Here is a 21,276-nt window from a genome sequence, read left to right as displayed (position 1 = left end):
GTTTCTAGAAAAGTCTTCACAACCTCTGTACATATTTCAAAGCACAATCTGAGCCTAGAGAGCATCCACCCTTGCATTTTGCTTCCATCAGACAAAAGGGAGTCCGGGGAGTCCTCTGGGGACTCTGGTGGCTTCCTGGCCACAGCAGGGAGCCAGGGGGCGCAGGCAGAGACTCAGGGACAAAAAAACTATTCAAGGAAGAGGAACAGGGATCTGCTCAGTGGCACACGTAAAAAACAAAGATTGAGATAATGTCTGATAATGTTGGCCTGTTTCAGTTTATTTGGGATACTTGCTCTTTTATTTATTAAAAAGGTTCTTTTTAAAGTTATTATTGCTAGCTCTGAGAACCACAGACTGTGTGCTTTAAAAACATACACACACAAACACAAAACCAGATAACCTGGAGCATAAAACAAAACTGCCAAGAACCATTTTAGGTAAATTTCTTGTGAAATCATTTGGCACATTTGTCCTTACAGAATTAACTTTATGGATAAGAAAGCACACAAAAACATACTGAAGAAATAAACACAAAAAGCATTTTAATTGAATATGGAAATTCACTATTAGAATTTATTGGCCCTCAATGTTTATGAATTTTATTTTCAGCTACGTCAGATTAGCAGGCAAAGCAACACTGTTATTTACGTATGCAGAACTACAGTGCAGAGAACATTATGAAATGCAACCAGAATTACAGAACTGTTTTGTTAACTTTCTGAAAATGGTTTTTCATACCTTTGTACTAGAATATAAATTCATATATTTTAGTATTACAAAAAGCCAAATCATAAATCTAGTTTTGACTGTGTAGGGCAAGGGTCCTTTATAAGCTACGAAGAGAATAGTAGCGGTCTCACTTAAAAAGAGCATGATTTGGGCCCGGCGGCGTGGCCTAGCGGCTAAAATCCTCGCCTTGAATGCCCCGGGATCCCATATGGGCGCCAGTTCTAATCCCGGCAGCTCCACTTCCCATCCAGCTCCCTGCTTGTGGCCTGGGAAAGCAGTCGAGCATACATTGGGACCCTGCACCCGCGTGTGCGAGACCTGGAAGAGGTTTCTGGTTCCCAGCATCGGATCGGCGCGCACCGCCCCGTTGTGGCTCACTTGGGGAGTGAAACATCGGATGGAAGATCTTCCTCTCTGTCTCTCCTCCTCTCTGTATATCCGGCTTTCCAATAATAATAATAAAAAAAAGTAGCATGATTTATGACCTAAGAAGTTTCAGGCATTTACTATATTTTGTATCATGGTAACATGATAACATAAGGTCTTACTTTAATAATTTAGAACTGTATCAAATACATTTACTGCAAATAAATTTATCATGAGCCATTAAGATTTCAGTTTATATTTTAATGTGTTGTTACTGGACAAAGATCTTTTTTTTCTTTCGTAGAATCATAGATATTTAGAGTTGAAATGGAATTCAGAGAGCATTAAAGTAACCCCATCATTTCACCAGTGAACAAATGGAAGCTCAGAAAATTTTAAGAGAAGCACAAAATGTTTCATAGCTAGACAACCACAATGATTAGACTAGAACCCAGGTTTGTTTATTTCTAATTTATTGTACTCTTCTAGAAGTTCAGACAATGTTGATACGATAACAGGCTCTTTAAAGATCTGGCATCTGTAAGTTTATGCTCATTTCAACCTACCAGATCTTTAGATTTTAAGGCAACTTTCTGTTAAAAATATATAGCTGTAAGAGCCATAACTGAAAACAAAAATATCACTTTGCAGTAAAGTTGTGCAATTTTACATTTCAACTCACTTCATTTATGCCCATTATTTTTGATAAAACAGTTTTGAAGGCACTGGCTTAAAAGCAGTTAAGTTGCTTCCTCCATTTAACTTCCCTGTACTGGTGTATACACCAATGCTTTAAAAGAAGATAACAATGTGAAGGAAGGAAAAGTAAAAACTGTACCTGTAGTTGTATTTTTGTATCTTTGCTGACACTTTTTGTTCTCCATCGTCTTGTAACCCGCTTGTCTTTCTTTGAAATATCTACACAGTTAGCCTACATTACACAAATAGTTAAAAAGCAACAAAGTATTATTAGGTTAAACACAGGTGACAAACACCGGTGACGGAGAGCATAGCACAGTTAGTAAGGATCGCTGTCACAAGTCGAGCCAGACAGAACCGTATATTAGATACAGGGTGAGTGTTAGAAGCAGAGTAAAGGGCTTGTTTAGGGAAGATAATTCTCTCATAGACAAAATGAAATTAGGATTAGAGATCTTTAGTAACTTTTCTCTACACAAATATGACTCATCATTGAGAGTATCTAAATTAAATCTTCAAGCCATTTCTGATGCAAGACAAACACTGAAGAATGATTCAGATATCTAGTTTTTCTAGTTAGTTTGTATTTAAAAATGAAAAACATCTCAAAACAGGTATCTTAGTGAACATAATGACACTGGGATTCAATGGTATTAAGGCTCCGGAAAATAAACTGGTCTATACTGTCTATACTATTCCTCTAAAGGTTACCTTAGATATTCTTAGGACAACCCAGTAAAGATTATAAATGAATTCTGTTACCAGCAACAATAACCCATTTACCTGCATGTCGGTAAAGTTAGGTGCAGACTGAGTTCTCTGAAGTATTTCCAAATTTTGCAGGAGCTTGCTAAGTTCCACAAGGTTGGACTGGCAATGTGCAAGATCTAATAAAAACAGAAATAAAAATATGCTTAGAATTGGACGGAGAGTGGTAGTGGTGGTAAGGAGGGGGAATCAGTCCAAATTGTGGCAAGCAGGATTGGGCAGGTGTGTATGCCTGTGTCTACAGCAGGTGAGACCAACAGATCTTTCTCTGCTTTAGCACTATGGCACCTCAGCAATCAGATGATCTCAAAGCTCACTCTTTCAAATTTACAGGTCGTAGTGCAGCAGCTGTTCACATCCCCGTCAAGAAGTGTTTGCTTTCTGGCTCTGCTGCTTGTCCCAGGGGAAGCTAATGTAGTGAAATGTTCACATCCTGTGGCCTCCACCTGCTACTCTAAAATGTCTTACAATACGGTTGTCTGGAAATTGGGGCAAGTTAAAGTCACATTAGGAGAAAAAAAAATAGATGGAATACAAAAATCAAACATAGTTATCATGAACAATGTTGCAAAGAATGAGTTCTCAAAAATCTATTAGATATTTACCGAATCAAGGATTTTCAAAGTGTGTTTCCGTGTCCAGCAGAATCACCTAAGTGTCAAACTCACTCTGTGTGAGTTAATGTTGGGAATGAAGAAGTGACAATTGTAAATTTGTGGTGTGTATGGAACAAGAAAATTTTTATCATATACCTAATAAAACATTACTTTTTAAAGAAGCTGATTTTTACTTTGTGAAATTAAGCACAGTCAAGAGTATTGAGTTATTGGTATTCCTGGTTCAATGATTCAGCATTTGGAACTTGTCTTCCAGGCACTTGATGATGTTTGCATATGTCCTGTTTATAAATAGACCACAACAAGGCACATCCCTAAATTTCTGTTAAATTGTAAAGTGGTTGCTACTTTTTGTGGTTAGGTTGCAAAGTTTTATATATATTATCTGTGCTTCTCATTAAATTTCAAAGATCTAAACTGTTTGGTTCAAGGGTACTTCAAAAGGATCATGTAAAATGTATTTCTGAATAAAAGTAGAACTCCCAATGAAACAATTAAAAATGTCTTTACAGTATGATACTAGACTCTACGTTTATCTATCTTGCCATGATTCATTTAAATAGCAGAAAGATAAACCTGTAACTGCTATCAAGGGACTGAACTACTGTGACAACATGGGGGCAAATGGCAGGAAGAAGCATAGGGAGGGAGAAAGGGAGAGCGAGGGAAGAATCCCTGTATGTACAAAACTGTATTGTGGAAAAAAAGGATGGAGATAAAAGGTGAGTTTATTTCAGCGCAAAAATCTTAAATCCAGACATAGCCATGCACATATTCCACTGACTTTTAGAGATACTTCGTTTATTCATAAGAGAGAGAGACTGATAGAGCCAAAGCCAGGAGCTGGGAACTCAGTGCCAGGTGGGTGACAGGAACAGGAACTCAACTACCTGGGTCATCACTGCTGCCTCCAAATTTTTTTCAGGTTTTTTTAATTATATTAAATTTATTTATTATTTTAGGATACAGTTCCATATGCTCTGAAATTTCCCTTCCCCCTCCCCAAACCCACATCCCCTTACTGATTTCCCCATATCAATTTCTACACTGGTAGGAACTTGGAGTCAGGAACTGGGGCCAAGAAATCAAAACTAGGTCCTGAATGCCGACTCTGATCCATAAACCTCCTGAAGACCCATCACATAGGGTATAGTCAGTAAAACATGGCTGCTAAACATGGTTAAAGATTAGGCAGAGAAATAATACAGGCAGTTGTCTTTTAAGGGGATTTTTGGTATCCTGGAGTTGGATATAAGAGTGGTAACTGCTAACAGGGTCTTTTTGTAAGACTCTGAATCTCTGAATACACCACAGAGAGCAGGGCAGCGGGCAGGCAGCACATTCCTAAGGGAGACAGGCTGTTTAATGCTACTGTTGTCCTTCCAGAATTTCTTGGTCACCAATGACCTTTAGCTGCTGCCATCCAATAGAAGTACTGAATTAAACGTACAAATGCCTGACACCACCTCTACTCTTCTTTCACCTTCAGAGGAAGCAGTGCCCTTGTCTTCCCCACTCCCTACCTCTGGGAGAGAATTTAAAGAATCTTCAAAGGGAGCAAAACCCAGTACAAAGAAAGAAGGAAGGGTTAGAGGCAAAGGAGAGAGGAGCTGGCCAGACAAAACTATGCCAAAACATCCCAGGCCAGAAGGGACTTCATTCAGTATTATCTATCTACCGAATTTTTTGTCTAGTACATATTGCATTCATGCTTTTTAATCAAAGCAATTATTCTATATAAATGGTGCTATATAGGACAGATCAAAATCTGGAACTAGGGCTTCCACACATCAAAGTAATATCCACTCTTTTTTCAACAGAATGGAAATAGAACTTCGTAAATAAATTCAGTCTAAAGCAAAGAACTTAAAGTTTAGGGTGAGGAGACATCACTGCTCTTCACATTCTTTTTTTTCCTAAAAGATTTATTTTTATTGGAATGGCAGATCAGATTTACAGAGAAGGAGAGACACAGAGAGATCTTCCATCCACTGGTTTACTCCTCAACTGGCCGAAACAGTTGGAGCTGAGCTGATCCTAAGCAGGAGCTTCTTTTGGGTTTCCCACAAGGGTACAGGGTCCCAAGGCGTTGGAGCAGCCTCTACTACTTTCTCAGGCCATAAGCAGGGAGCTGGATGGGAAGGGGAACAGCTAGGACACACACTGGCGCCGCTATAGGATTCAGGTGCTTGCAAGTTGAGGATTTAGCCAACCGAGCCCTTGCATCAGGCCCTGCCTCACCTGTGAAATGGTGATCCCAGTATTTGCCTCTTCTGCCTATTCACTGAGATGATGAGTGGGGAACTCTATGGAAACCAGAAATGCTCCTCATGGAGTATTATCATGCTACATCAACCTGCACGAGTCTTACCATTCCCCACCACTGACTTCTGTCCTTGACAGAGTGACTGAGACGAAATCCTGGGCAGCATTCCAATGCTTGTCTAAGAATCTGGCTGCATCTCAGATGACAAACACATCTCAAAGACACTAAAAATACCCTCAATTTTATTAAATTAAGATTAAATCTAATTTTTAAATTTGAAAGAAGGAAAAAAATTAAGTCAAGAAAGGCAAGGGGCTGGTTTGGTGGCCTAGCAAGTTCAGCCACTGCCTACAGTGTCAGCATCCCATAGAGGTACTGGTTCAAAAGCCCAGCTGCTCCACTTCTTATCCAGCTCCCTGCCAATACACCTGCGAAAGCAGAAATGCCCCTGAGCCCATGTGGGAGACGGGGGAGAAGCTCCTGGCTCCTGTCTTTGTCCTGGCCTAGTTCTGGCTGCTGACTGCCATTTAGAGAGTGAAACAATGGGTTGAAGGTCATTCTCTTTCCCTCCCTCCCTCTGCTATGCAAATCAATAATTTTTGTATAACAGTGAAAAGTTAAAAACAGTTGAACTGTTTCCTTATCACATCATGCCTTGTTCCAAAAAGAAACATGCTATCCAAATGTGGAAGAGCTATATAAATTAAGGTATCTCCAAATGTATTCATTATTTTATTTAAATGACATTTATTGGGAGGACACTGTGTAGCCAACATGATTCTAAACACAAAGATTATAGGAGTAAGGTGAGGTTCATGTAATTTACATTCTGAAAAAAAAAAGGAGTAGATTTAATAACCAATGTTTACAGTGAGACCCCATTTACTCATCTTTAATGATGGCATGTATTGGCATACATAGGATACTCAAAAATGTTTTATTTCTTGGAGAAAAAGAGGGAGGAAGATCAAGCTCCTTTTACTGGCTCCCTCCCTAAATGACCAGAACAGCCAGGGTTGGGTTGGGCTTGAAGCAAAGAGACAGGAGCTCAATCTAGTTCTCCCTGGTGGGTGTCAAGAACCCACTCATTTGAGCTGTCACTGCTGCCTCCCAGCATGCATTAAGGAGGAAGTCTGAGTCAAGAACTAGAGCTGGAAACTGAACCCGGGCACTAGAATGGAGGGAACACAGGCATCTTACCGAGCATCTTAATTACAATGCTAAATGTTCTATTCTCTCTATCATACTAACCTGCCATTTTATTATTATTATTTTTAAAGATTTCCTTATTTATCTGAATGGCAGGGTTACACAGAGAACGAAAGACAGAAAGGCAGATCTTGCATCTGCTGGTTCAAACCCCAGGTGGTCACAAGGCCAGGCTGCAGGAGCTTCTTCCAAGTCTCCCACTTGGATACAAGGGCCCAAGCACTTGGCTCGTCTTCTGTTGCTTTCCTAGGTATCTCAGCAGAGAGACAGATTGCAAGTGAAGCAGCTGGGATACAGATGCCAATTTGCAGGTAGAAGCTTAATCCCCTAAGCCTCAATGCCAGCCCCAACATTTTAAAAAAAGATTTATTTATTTTTTACTTGAAAGAATTACAGAGAGACAGACACAGAGACATCTTCCACTTGCTGGTTCACTTCCCAAATGGCTGAAATAACCAGAGCTGAGCTGATCTGCAGCTAGGATCCAGGAGCTTCTCCAAGGTGTCCCATGTGGATGCAGGGCCTCAAGGCCTTGGACCATTCTCTACTGCTTTCCTGGGCCATAAGTGGGACATTAAATTGAAGTGGAGCAGCCAAGACATTAACCCAGTGCCCATGTGGGATGTTAACACTGCAGGTGGGAAATTAGCTGGCTAAGCTCCCTCATTGACGGCCCCCCCGACCTGATATTTATCTTCATGGGGAAAAATGTGCTCCAAGAGTGAAGTAATTGGGCCCGGCGGCGTGGCCTAGCGGCTAAAGTCCTCGCCTTGAATGCCCCAGGATCCCATATGGGCGCTGGTTCTAATCCCGGCAGCTCCACTTCCCATCCAGCTCCCTGCTTGTGGCCTGGGAAAGCAGTCGAGGACGGCCCAAAGCATTGGGACACTGCACCCGCGTGGGAGACCCAGAAGAGGTTCCTGGTTCCCGGCTTCGGATTGGCGCGCATCGGCCCGTTGTGGCTCACTTGGGGAGTGAAACATCGGATGGAAGATCTTCCTCTCTGTCTCTCCTCCTCTCTGTATATCCGGCTTTCCAATAATAATAAAATCTTTAAAAAAAAAAGAGTGAAGTAATTGATTGATATTCTTGAGATGATCTGTACTGATGTTAAGTCCAGATCTGTGAATAGTCAGCCTCTTCAAGTACAAATGAGACATACCATGAGTATGATATGCTGCTACAGCTTTTGAAAAGCAACTGATGAAATAACCCCCAAAATGTTATTGGTTTGGAAACACAGACAATCTTATTACTGGTATTAGGGACTCTAAGAAATGACCAACCTGGGTCAAAAAAGTGCTACAGAAGTTTAGGAATTGGACAGCTGCTGGGGTCTGAAGTCACCAGAGCAACCTTGAACAAGAGTGCAAATATTTCTGGGTCTGGATTGATGCAAAGGATTCAGGAAAGCGGGAAGGTGGGGAAGGGAAGAGAAGGCATCATGTCTTGCAAAAAAATCCTCCAAAGGCACTAAGATAACAACATGTAAATGCTCACTGTTCGTGAAACAACAAATGCATTTCACTGGGTAGGCTATAAAGGAAGGCAATGTGGAAAGGGGATTTAGGGTCAAAAAGCTGACTGTGCAGTTTGTTAAGTGCTGTGCTAAACATTGGGAGTAAAGCCCCAGAGCCATGGAGAACCATGGAAGGGATTTTTGCATAAATAGTGTTTTAGGAGCTAATGGCCTTGGGGGAGCATTATGTAGTGGACAAAAAACTGACTTTTGGGTTAGTGCAATGTAGGTTGGCTGGCATGCCAATAGCTCAAACTCCATGTATTTCACTTCCCATGTCAGCTAAGTGAGGAAAGTAGCAATATTTTGGCTGAGGGGATCAGGATAATTCGTGCTGAGATCTGGCCAGAGTCTGCTCGCATCTTCAAGAGTAGGGGGTTCCTGTGAACCTCTGCAAGGGAAGAAACTGAGTCAGAAGGCTGAGAGGCTGCCCAAGGCGATCCTGAATCAGAAAAAGAGCACTGGAACTCAAAGAAACGAGAGATAAGGAGGAAAAGAAAAGGAGGGGGGTTTCAAAGACATGATAGAACTCAGTTTGGGCTCCATGAACAGGGACAGAGAGAGGGTTAAAGATGACCTTGAGGTGTCAAGGGTGGTTATGACAGCAGTACTGGTGGTAACAAGGATGTGTAGGAGCTAGGCTCACTTTTGGGAGAGATACATGCTGGGATGGCAGTGTGACCAATGTTCAGACACAGGCTCAGCAGTCAGCAGCCCAGTTCCATTGTTAGAGTTGTGAGAACTTGGCCAGTTGAGTCCACTTCTCTGTACATGTGCAAAATGTGGCTGAGAGGAAGAAATTAATTATTGCATATAAAACACCTAGAATAGTGCTGGGGTATGGGAAAGACCCCATACCTACTTATTGTTACTGTTATCACACCTGCTATCCCGCCTATCACCACTATGACCGTCACCACCAATACTGGCGATATCATTACCACCGCCATCATAATCTCCACCACCACTAGCATCATTAAAACAGATCTCAGTTGAAATTATGAGAGGTGGGCTTTGTGGCACCTTGAATTGAGACAGTTGCATCCTACATCGGTGCTGTTTGGAGTTCCTATTATTGCCAGGAGAGACATGTGTTCCATGGCCAAGACAGGGTAGCAGAGAAGGCAGCTACAGAGAGACCTAGTAAGGAGGCAGGACAGAGTTTGGGAGGCGAGCAGAGGACTCTCCTGAGATGTAGTGTTGGCCATGACTTCCCAAGGCTGGGGCTGGAGGCAGTCCAGAAAAACTGACAGAGATGAGAGAGGACCAATTGGGTAGAAGGCAGGCAAAGAGCAAAAACCAAGCTCATTTGTGTGAGGAGAAGTGGCAGGGAACAGGCTGAACCAGGGGCCGGAGAAGAGTCTGGGGCACAAAAATAAGAAATGGAAAGTCATGGCATTCAAGGGGGTGGGGGCTGAACCTGGGGCCCCACATTCAGCTCCTCAGTGTTTGCCGTTTGTACTGTTTTGTTGGCTTTTTCTCACGGCCCACGTGGGTGAGCACTGACCTTCCGCACATCTGTCCATTTCCTCTGAGTCTTGTAACCAGGCTGCCACTTTACTCTGGCCAGTTGTGCAGCTCGAAGGCAGGCTGTTGCTGCACGGAAGAGGCGACTGCCAGGGAAAGCTGTTAGGCTGCACCTACAAAAAGAAGAACCAGAGAGGAACTGCATGGTGACATGAATCAAAAACAGGACATTGAAATGATATCTCCCCACCTTAAAATTGCAAGTCTCCAAAAATTGTAGAAAAATGTTTGAAATGGAAATGTAGCTAACTCAGTTTGATCTTCAGAGTCAGAATATATGAATCAAACTATCACCTTGTACCCCTTAAAGATGTACAATTAAGATGTTTAGAACAATGTAAAAAATACAAGTATCAATTGAATTTGTAATTGTGTTTGTTTTATTAACAGAATCATTTATGTTGGTGACACTACCTCTGATGGTTTTTACACTTCTTTTTTTAAAAAGATTGATTTATTTTTGTTGGAAAGTCAAACATACAGACAGCAGGAGAGACAGAGAGGAAGATATTCCATTTGTTGATTCACTCCTCAAATGACCACAATGACTGGAGTTGTGCCAACCCGAAGCCAGGAGCCAGGAGCTTCTTCTGGGTCTCCCATGTAGGAGCAGGGTCCCATGGCTTTGGGCCATCCTCAATTGCTTTCCCAGGCTACAAGAAGGGAGCTGGATGGGAAGTGGGGCTGCCGGGATTAGAACAAGAACCCATATGGGATTCCAGCACGTGCAAGGTGAGGCCTTGCCACTAGGCTACTCCACCGGGCCCTGTTTTTACATTTCTTATTTTTAGAATTGATATATACACAGCATTCTGCATGTTTACTAATCTATAATTTCATTGTTGATTTCCTCATTCACTTGAGAGTTATTACTTAAGACCATAAAGGGCTTTGTTTTATTTTGAAAAAAAAAAAAAAAGAAAAGAAAAGAAGGAAGAGCACAGTCCAAATACATAGGATCCCATTAGCTGAATGGGTTATTTGCTCAGTGAAGGCAAACTTCATGGACAATAACACTCATTAGGTTACTGTCTCCATCAGCCAAGGAAGGGGACAAATTCCAAAACTGCTGTATTTCTCACTCAGAAATTTCTAATTGCTGCAATTTGTCAGCAAGCTGTATTTGATACAATCAATGTGTTTATGGTTTCTCACTCATGAGTTTGGGTCTTTTGTTCCAAAAAAGTCACCCTCAGGATAAGCTCAAGGACTTGCCAGCCACATGGGACTGCTAAATACACGACCCATCAGCAGGCAGTCCTGTGATGCTTTGAACGCACACTGAAAATGCCGATGTATAAAGAGGGCTGTTTCACTAAGTCATTATTTACAGCCGACAGGCCTTCTTCCATGAAGGGGATTTTATGTGAAATACCATAAAGGAGTGTGAAGTATGTAACTACTAAGCTGAGTGCAGTGAACAGTCAGTTGGAAAAAGCAGACATTTTGTACTCAAGAAGCTGAAATAACTTTGCAATGCCATACTTTAACATTCAGTGACAGCTGTGTCTCTTCTAAGTCATTATGAAGTGAATGATGCACATACTTAGCAAGCCTGGACTCAGTTATTACTCACATAGGGTCACAAACCAATTAACATCCAAGGGTCTCATAATGTGCTCTTCAGAATGCAAGCAAAGTCACAAAAAGCTCGTTTTAGTCCTTATTGCACTTTGATAAACGTAATGGAAATCTTTCAGTGAGTTAGATTATGGAGGTATATCATTAGTAAATGGAGCAATGGCTCTTTTTGTGAAAGCCAGAAGTGGCCAGCTGTCTTATTCCAAACCAGGTAATGGGGAGGATTTGGTTTCATTCCTCCATTCTCATATATCACCTAAGTTATCTAATAACACAAGGGATGGAGTTTCTTTTTTTTTTTTTTTATCAATAGTGTGTGCCAACAGAACTGAAAGAATTAAAAATTAGAAACATATATTTTAAAAAAGCCCACTTGGGATACAGTTCTTCTTAAACTTGGGCTAACTCTGGGGTTCATTCTATTATGTGGTGAGAGTCTCAGAGGAGCCTGGGGATCGTTTTGGAGGTCTCTAGGCTTCCAACCATCCTCAGCCCCTGACTTCCTGGTTTCTTCTTTTTTATTTCACAAGTAGCTGGCTTTGGGTTATCTCAACACCTTTCCTAGGAAAAAATTAATTAAATAGTCCTTGGCAGGGCTATAAACAAAATGAAATCATGTAAGGTGAGATCATGTAATCATGTAAATCATGTAATCATGGGATTTAACAAAAAAAAGTGCTTAATTTCTATTGAAATAACAAAAACTGAACAAAGTAATGCTTCATTTAATCTAATTTGTTTCATCTTTTTTATGAGGTTAGGAGGATTTCCAATGCTTTGCAAAGAAAGCCAGGATTGACATACTGCCCACATTTGGCTTTAAACACACACAGAACAGTAGAGACATCTCTGGAATGTTCATGAACTCGACCTTTGTGACAGCAGCTTCCTCACACTTGGTTGTGTCCCAAATTTCAGGTGCCAAGACTGGAGCATCCCTGGGCAGAGCCACGTGGCTATATTTCAGGGAACTTAATGATTGGATCAAAGGCAGAACCAGCTGCCTCCCAGTTCACTGTCTCAACCTTGATTTTTTCAGCAGATAACCCCTCCAGCTTTTCATTAAGAAACACTTTCTTATTATAGTTCAAGTAACAAGTTTAACCCCCCTCAGGCTGGTACTGATTTTGCAAACAGTACAGGTTCATATCCTGGCATTTTTTGTCACTTCTAGGTCAATTTTTCACAGCCTGTGAAGTTTGGCTCCATGCTAACTAGGAATGAGTTGATACTCAACAAGTGTCTGGACCCCTAAATAGGCTACTGCTTATATCACTATCACATGTTCAAGTACAGTTACATTAATTGCATGGGCAAATTTATTAACTTCTCTCTAGGACCTACACATAATTACAGCTCAAGGGAAGAATGTGAGTTTCAGTTTCAAAATTCTGGGACTTTTCTTGCTACCATCCAGGAAGGCATCTGACTTCTGGGTGCTGCTGTGCTTTCTAGTATTGCTACAAAGTCACATGAATTGGGATGCAGTCCATTCATTAGAAAGGGAAAAAAATAACTGCTCATTCTCTTGGCCAATCACATTTCTGTTCTCTACTTGATCAGTTTTGATACCAAGGTCACTTTTATTTCCCAAGTGTTATTCACAAACCAAACTTCTTTCCATGTCCTGCATACGTGAGTCTCAAGTGTTGGCCTGTTTCCCAGCATTTTCCATGCTGGTGACAGGACGCAGTCATACCTTCCCATCCACAACGGAAACATTAGCAGCTGGGGAGGACTCAGCTGTGGACGTGGATGGAAATATGTGAAAACTTGCGTCTCTGGGTGACCTCACAATTTCATTCTGACGATACAACCGATGATGGCGCAGTTTGGAAACCCACGCGTCAAACCAGTCCTGGGACTTCACCTAGGACAAGGAGCAGCAAGAGAAATACTTGTCAAGCCTATTGCTGCTAACATAGGCAAATAATTTCCCCCACTTCTGATAAGGGCAGAAAGTGTGCGGGCAGGTGAATTCACCTTCAAATGATAGATGTGCTCCTCTGTGTCCAGGTCTATTCTTCGAGCTTTCTTTTTAATGGACATGACTGAGAGGCCGACATCAATGCTCCCATGCACCTTCCCTTTTTGAATCTAAACATCAAAACACCAGTAAGCAGGCATGAAACAAATAGGACTTGAAGCATTTATATACTGAAATTTAGGTGAACCTAAGGTAATGTTCAGCTTATCTCTTTAATAAAGAGAAATCGGGTAATAAGGTTTTGAGCTGAAGGTTCTTTAGCCAAGGACAGATGAAGCTGCAGTGACTTCACACTTCCAGTAAGCGAGACTATCCATTTTATTCCTGTTTCGGCATAACCTATCTTGCCACATCGTAATTCTAGACTACTCGGTTCATATACCCCACCTTCCAAGGCATCTTAGTGGTTCCTAAAATAACTGTGGTCAATTTTTGACCTGCAGCAAATGACACCCCTGAATAATCAGCTGAAAGACAGCTGCTGGGGCAGCACTGGGCAGCTGGGACCAGACAGCATGGAGCAGTCGGCTCCTCCTATCGGGTGCTGCCTTGTGTCAAGGACATGGCTGATTTTACAGCACAGACAGGGACAATGGTGGAATATGAACTTTCTGTTATTTCCCCCTACATAACAATGGTAAAAAGAAGGCAATTTTCAGTTTGACATGCAATCAACCACTTTTTATACTAAAAATCACCTAGGTACTGTTTTAATAACTTGGGGTTCACAAGACAAAAGGATGCATGCATGCAATAGAAATGAAGTTCAAAGACAGTTTTTGAATAACACGTGACAAGAACAAGACTGCTGACAAACTTAAAGAAAGTACATGAAGTGGTTTCTTAAGAGATGAAGGAATATCAAGCAGTGATTTCTCTTCAATGGAGAAAGGGCAGTTTTAGTAGTGTGCTACTTTTAGGTTTCCACTTCAGTTTTGAATAACACGTGTCAAAATGAGGAAATGGAGTCTTCTTGCATAAGCTTGAAAGTGTTAGCATAAAGCACATCTCTCCAGAACTTGGCGGGTGGGCGCTTGTTAAACATTACAGGCACAGACATGCACAGAGCTGGTAACTAGGGCACAAGGCTTGTCCATTGACAGTGTTTACTCACTTCAAGCAGAATGCTAAATCAATCTGTCAAACATGTCCTGGGAGCTACTTACATCCAGTGGTGCCTTTGAATACTTTAACATTCCATTATCCAGGACAAAAAACCGCTGCAAGAATCAAACATCCCTAGTTACTGTCTGCATTTGGAATTATGTAAAACACACACAAGTGTAGGTCTAAAGCTTCTGGGCATTGAGCAACTAATAAGTCTGACAATTTCAATGTATGGCTTTGCTACAATGAGGGGATGAGAGCTTTAGCTTCATGACTAATAACCTACCCAGTGTTTTGCTGTTGTTATTTGTACACACAATCCAAGGAGGAGGGAGTCTTTTCACCATGGTTTTTCTGAGCAGGCAGGAAACCTCAGGGCCTGCAACCAAGACCTTTGGAACAAACCACGTTGGGATTGTTTTAAAGTGAAAAATGAGAAGAACCTAGATTCACAGTGATTGGGGATCTCTTCATGATTCTACAGAGATTTTTCTTTACACTGAAGTTAAATTTGTAAATTTCACCCAGATTTCATTCCAGAAAATGCTCATGTTCCTTAAGAAGCCGATGGTCTCAATCTGTAAGTAATGAATTATCTGGAAAGATTAGCAGCCTTAACATACACTTTCACTCTTCATTTAGCAAAAATGCTTTTCATTATTACACAAAATTATAAGCTGTTTCTGAATGACATTATAGAGTGCTTTTTGTGGGGGGAGGCAATTTTTGTACTTTCCAAGATGCTGCAGGTGAAGCCTGAATGGATGCAGTCATTTGTGCCACACAAGCAGAAACTCTGTCGTTTTCTTTCCATGGTGATTCATAAGAGAACAGACAAGTCCCAGGAGCCAATCATACAATGGATCTACCACCCTGCTCTTGCTCTACAGATCCAAGGAGCACTCCATGTTGGCGGAAAATTAACTCCTGGAGAAGTTCTTATAAGGAACTCTTGGCTCTTGCACTGAACTCACAGAAGGCTGCTGTAACCCCTTTGTTTTGGGTTTTGGGGGCATAAGAAGTAAAGTGCTAGAACAAATCTCTACAGTAGAAAAAAACATGTTCACTCAATTGTCCATAACTTGGACAATCAAAAGGCCTGAATGACACTTAAAGAATGTCTTGAATGTCTAAATTTAGTGACTCATATAAAAACTTTTTGTTTAACCACTCTTTCCAATATTTCTACCTATCAAAGAATTTCAGCAAGAGAAACTTGTCAGATGCCACAAGGAAAGACATTAGCAAGTGCACTGATTTAAAGTGATAAGGTCCAAAATCAAGGGCGATCCTAGGAAGCACATCAGTTAGCCAAATTATCAGAAAGCACAAGTGGTGACAGGCCTCACAGTAGGATAACAGCATGGGTCCGGTGGAGACAGCTTCAGACCAGAGAGATGTCACAATGGTCAGAAAACCCTTTATCCTGTTTTTACTCCACCATTAGAGACAGGGGATTGGCACTTGCTGTCTGCTTATTTTTATGTCTTGCCTTTGAGTACATCCAATGCTTCCTCATGGAAGTTATTATACATAGCTTTGCTGCTCTAAGTCAATAGGAAGCCACCCTGCCCCCAAGACAACAAATCCACCTGCTCTGAGATGAAATCCTTCAGCAGAGGGGATGGGTGGGTAAACCTGCTCTTCCAGAGAAGATATTCAGAAGTCTAACACCAAGTGTCTGCCACTAAGTTGTATACCCCAGATTTGCACTGAAAATGGAATACAATCTTTATCTTAGCACTCAAACTTCCTGCTACTCAAGTCATTTTAATAATGTCAACATTGTTTTCCCCATAATTAAAAGTAGGAGATGAAAAAGGATGTTAGCTGAAAAGAAAGGAATAAATTATAAACTTTAAATAGCAGCAGATAAACTTCTAGGATTAGCAGCTTTCCAAATTTACTTTGGTAGCAAGAATTTTAAGAATTTATTCTAAAGAACTAAATAAAAACAAATGTAGTAGGATGTTCATAACAATATCAAGACAGTAAAGAACTGGACAAGTCCTATATAACACATCCAGCAGTAGGAAATTCATTCAGTAATAGCAGAATATATAATATAAACCTATCAAATAAAATATATGTACATAATTAAATATTAGAATATTTAATGAGAACACATTCACATTCATTTAAGTGGAAAAAACAGATTATAAAATTAGTAAAAAATCACATATTAAATATATAAAATGATTTTCCTTGCAGTGCATACATGTATACATGTATTGATCTCGGACTCAAGTTGGCATATTAGATTACAACCCATATGGTAAAAATAAAGCCTTGAAATTCATTTTTTCACACATGGCCATCTTCTTAATGTCTCTCCAAATGACAACATATCGTAGAATAATATGAAGATAATTTGAACCTCAGTCTCATGAAACTGTTACCTTGTGCCAGCCTTTTAAAGGCCATTTTCTTTTCTTCAGCATAAAGCCTTCATGTTTGTCTGGTTTCTGGACATTGGTTTGGCCTATTTTCAGCCCTTCTATAATTTCCCAGCTGTCAGCTTCCTGAAAGAGAACAAAAACAAATCACATATTTTTTTGTGCTTGATGATACACTTACAGGGGATTCTTCAGTAGAAGTCGTTTTTTGAAGCAACACTTGACCCGCCAGAAGTATGAACAACATTCTAGAGAGGATTCTAGCATCAAGCACAGCCACACACTGCCATGACATGAGTCTCCCAGGTAGGCAGTGAGGTGTGCAGCCCCTCCTGGAGACTCCTGGCAGCCACCCTGGCTATCTGCAGTGCAATGGAATTTTGATTTGAATGCCTGTACTCGGGATGTTTAAGGTGTTCATTTCCAGACAGGTAACCTCTGGGCACAGAAGCACTTTAAAGTTTCCAAACAGTATTGCTTTGATGACAACTGTTCACTTAGTGTGTGGACTGGGCTTCCTGTGTAGAAATGGGATGGCTGCAGTTGGCTAAAATGGATTGTATCCTGCTCTTAACAATGAAGAACAGTGCTGTGGTCACATTTCCTCTTGGGCAGGCTGTGTGCCTCTCAAAGCGTGCATAAAATACCTCATTCATCAAATGCACACACCCATGCTCTCAAAGATGCACAAAGCCTTGGGAGCCTGTAGAAACTGCAGCAGGCTACAAAGTCAAAGATCTGGGCATTAGATTCCGCATCAAGACTCTTATCGTAAAGACTCACCATGTCACGATATCCTGCTTTATCAGGCATGTTGTATTCATCTACAGGATTTATATTTTTTAAAAATGAGTTATCATTCACTTTTAAAAATGTAAACCCTTGCTGGTCCAGAATGGCATACCCAGCAAAGCTGGGTCCAAGTATACATACATGGGGTGGAATTTTCACACTGATTTGTGTTTCCAGGAGATGTGCCTAAATAAGGCTTCATTCCGTATTGTGCACTGGTTTTTGTTGCGACCGAACCTGGCTCGACCCACACTGTTCTGGTGCTCGGATTTGCCAGTGGATGATGAGAACTGATTCAGCCTGGTGTGTCCCCATCCCAAGCCAAATGTATGCCAGTGGGGAACTTTCCATGGCCTGTTCTGGGCTGTTTCCTATCAAGCTTCTTGCACTTACCTGCAGGGACTGTGTCCTGCCAGAGCAGTTGCCCAGGTTCCTCCATCAGAACCTCTCCCAATGCCAGATTTTGCACATACCAGGGGGTCCATGAGCCAGCCCTACTCAGTTCACCTCCTGTCCTAGCAGGAACAGTGGCTTTTCCTAACTGGCCTCCAACCCAAACTGGTCCTTGCTGTTGGATGTTTCAGCCCAGCCATGGCTCATCCATACCCACATATGGGTCACACATGGCTCAGTAGGGCTCCCCAAATTCTTAACATTAACTTGCAAGTGAATAAGTGAGCACTGCTTATGATGATGATAATAACAGGAGAAAACAGTAGATTCATATAAAGTCTAACATCTTTGCCTTTTTACTTTTACCAGAAAAGTAGATGATCATTCTATTCCATAAAAGTGGTGGAATTATGGAGTGAACCAGTACATGAGCTCTCTCTATATATCCCTTTCCCTTTCCAATAACATACACAATTTTTAAAAAGTTACATTTTACTTATTTCTTTTTTAGAAAGTTCATCATGTTCAAGAACTTAAAAGAAAAGCTCTCTCTAAATATATGAGAATAGCTCTCAGATATATTCACTAGATCTCTTAGAGGGATGCCAGCTGTATTTATGATACTATCCAACCATGGATTGTAACCATGAGAAAAAATACCATCCTTATTTCTGGGACAATCTTCTTCAAAGGCTAGGGCCAAACTTGGGTTTATATTTTCTCTTTCTCTCTTCTGTGTGTGATGAAGAATACTCTCTAACTTGTGAACATGTTAACACTGAATCATCAAGTACAAATGCTTTTCAAATATTCTTTCAAGTAAACTCTGATAACTGCTCGTCCCTGTGGATCTAGGACTACCGATTTCTACTGCAGTGGTTTCTTTCTTCTTTGGAGTTTTAACTATACCAGGCAAAAGGAAAGATGAAGTACAGAAAAGTAAAAAACTTAAAATATACTTCTCTGTTAAAATTTGGAATTCATAGTATTTCTTTCTTTCCTTATTCATTGGAAAGGCAGAAAGACAGAGACACACCAAGAGACAGAGAACTCCCATCTACTGGATCACTCCCAGAATGCCTGCATTGGCTCTGATCGAGCTGAAGCCAAAGCCAGGAGTCAAAGAACATGTCTAGGTATCCCACAGGGATGGCCGGAAGCCAATCATTTGAGCCATCACCACTGTCTTCTAGGAAGCTGGAGTCAGGAGGCAGAGCAGAGAATCAATAAGAGAGTACCCAGGTACAGTAAGGACATGTGGACTTTAACTGGCATCTTAACTGGCAGACCCAACATATACTCATAAAGTCTGTTGCTTTAACATAAATATAGCAGAACCAAGCATAATTCCCTTTGCTCTGATACAATGTGGTGATGCCTAGCACAAGAATGGAAAATTCTAATGAAATTCTCACAATTAAATAAGCTGTCAAACTGATAAAGCAAACAATGTTCTCCCTATTTCAACTTTAATACTGATGATAATATTACCAAAAGTGACCCATGTAGTACAAGACAGAATCTTCCAAGTATGATTTTCTAATATTGAAATACTCCCTTCCATTCGTAGTAGCTCTATCGTAAGAAAATTAAGCTAACTTTTTGGAAGACAAGGTTTAGTTTTGAAGTTTCAATTGATATTTATTTTCTGCTTAACAATATCCACTTTTTGTAGGCTTACACATAACAGAAACAGAGTCCAAGACCTAATGAGATTCTGTCACTGCATGATTGAAGTCAGATATACAGACATGTTTGGTGTTACACAATTTTAAAAATACTTTTAACTTGATCACAGAAAATAAAAATGGAACATAATATAATAGGCCCAGTCTTTTCACTTGGAAAAAAAAAACCAGACATTTCCTTTCTTCACGGTATACTATATGTTTTTGCATGTTTGTGTGTGTAGTGGCGATGAGGGTGCATGTAAAATGCTTTAATAGGTAAAAGCACAGAGCAAAGCATTTGAAGAAATCCGGCAAGCACAATGTGTATTTCTTTCTTTTTTTTTTTCAGTAAGTAACTAAAGCTTTTATTATGTGTGTAAACTCATTAAGTCAGAATACATCATTCCCAGGAATAGATATTACATATTCTAAATACTCCATGAAATTTTAACCATTTTTACTATTGTTTATTTAGTAAACATTTTATTTCAGATATTTGAAGTTCAATGTGACATTTCATTTTTTTTCACATGATTTCAATTGTCTGATGAGAATTACTCAAGTGCTCCATATTTATTACTATATTTTTATTAGTTTTTTACTGTTTTTTCTAATTCAAGACTTATCTCAGAATCTATTTTTAATAGGCTATATTATCTTTGAAGTCACTTTCGTTGCTTTGTTCGTGTTTCTAGTACATTTTGTTACATATATATTTCTTTCTCTATCTTTCTTTCTTTGTTTTTTTTTATTAGAATTGATAACTGCCACAATGTGTATTTCAAAGAAAGTTCTTCCACTATCAGGAAATTCATTTTTCCTAAAATCATAGAGTTAGTGGGATGCTACAGTGTTTGGATTGAATCTGTACTAGCATTTAAAAAAAAAGGATCTGTTAATTTTATAGCAAGATCCAAACAAGCAACAATGTAGAGATGATGGATGTTGTTGGTGTCCCAAGTATATCTCTTTATCAAGCCAGTGAACCCAATCCCAGTTACTATGAGCTTACTTCTTTCCATGGGGAAATGGTTCTTGACCAAACTTGGGCCTTTGTGTCTGGGAAATCATGTTGTGGCTATTACTAAAATGAGAATAATGTAATAACCCAATTCAACAAGCTAAAAGCTTTGGGAGGGAATGTGTTTTCTAATCATGTGCCTAGCAGGGGACAGAAGCAGGTGCTAGGCACGTGTTGGCTGCCTTCTCCACGACCTACATTGATTTATTCTTTCTTTTGGCCAAAGCATAGGAGAGAAGTGATGTCTCAAAGAGATTGCCATTTACGTTTGCCAAGCATACATTCTCTATTGGCTATTTACATGGAAATCAAACCACTTTTACCTAACTCTGAATTATTTTTATAGTGTAACACTCCCATTTTTCTTTCAGATTATTAGTCTATTTCTGTCTGCTAGGATACATTTTCATGACCATACTTTGCAAAAGTGTCTATATTTTACAACACTAAGGTAGAAAAGTGTCCTTATCTTGAAGAATTATGTTTAATATAGGAAAACTGAAATGGAAGGATCCATTATACACATTTAGAATTAACCATCATTGGAAATAACCTGCTATTTTTATATCTGAATTCGAAAATCTACATGCATTCCACTTTCAGAGTTTTTTTTTTTTAAGGGACAC

The 21,276-nt window shown here is 40.2% G+C and overlaps 1 protein-coding gene across 5 annotated transcripts in view; it reads right to left on the bottom strand.

Annotated features, from left to right (window-relative positions):
* OSBPL6 (oxysterol binding protein like 6) overlaps positions 1–21,276 on the bottom strand; it is a 131,718-nt gene that overhangs the window by 46,621 nt on the left and 63,821 nt on the right. For 2 of the 5 annotated variants that reach the window (XM_004577016.4, XM_004577017.4), the window contains exons 4-10: positions 16,778–16,900; positions 14,438–14,491; positions 13,268–13,381; positions 12,984–13,154; positions 9,684–9,816; positions 2,581–2,684; positions 1,937–2,029 (exon numbers count right to left, since the gene is read on the bottom strand). In XM_004577016.4, coding sequence (XP_004577073.2) covers positions 1,937–2,029; positions 2,581–2,684; positions 9,684–9,816; positions 12,984–13,154; positions 13,268–13,381; positions 14,438–14,491; positions 16,778–16,900 — 792 coding nt within the window. The remainder of the gene's footprint in view (positions 1–1,936; positions 2,030–2,580; positions 2,685–9,683; positions 9,817–12,983; positions 13,155–13,267; positions 13,382–14,437; positions 14,492–16,777; positions 16,901–21,276) is intronic. The other 3 variants (XM_004577018.4, XM_004577019.4, XM_058664679.1) reach the window with 2 other exon arrangements.

This window comes from Ochotona princeps, chromosome 5 (genome assembly GCF_030435755.1).
Source record: "Ochotona princeps isolate mOchPri1 chromosome 5, mOchPri1.hap1, whole genome shotgun sequence".
Taxonomy (NCBI): Eukaryota; Metazoa; Chordata; class Mammalia; order Lagomorpha; family Ochotonidae; genus Ochotona; species Ochotona princeps.
This window is presented reverse-complemented; position numbering and strand designations above follow the sequence as displayed.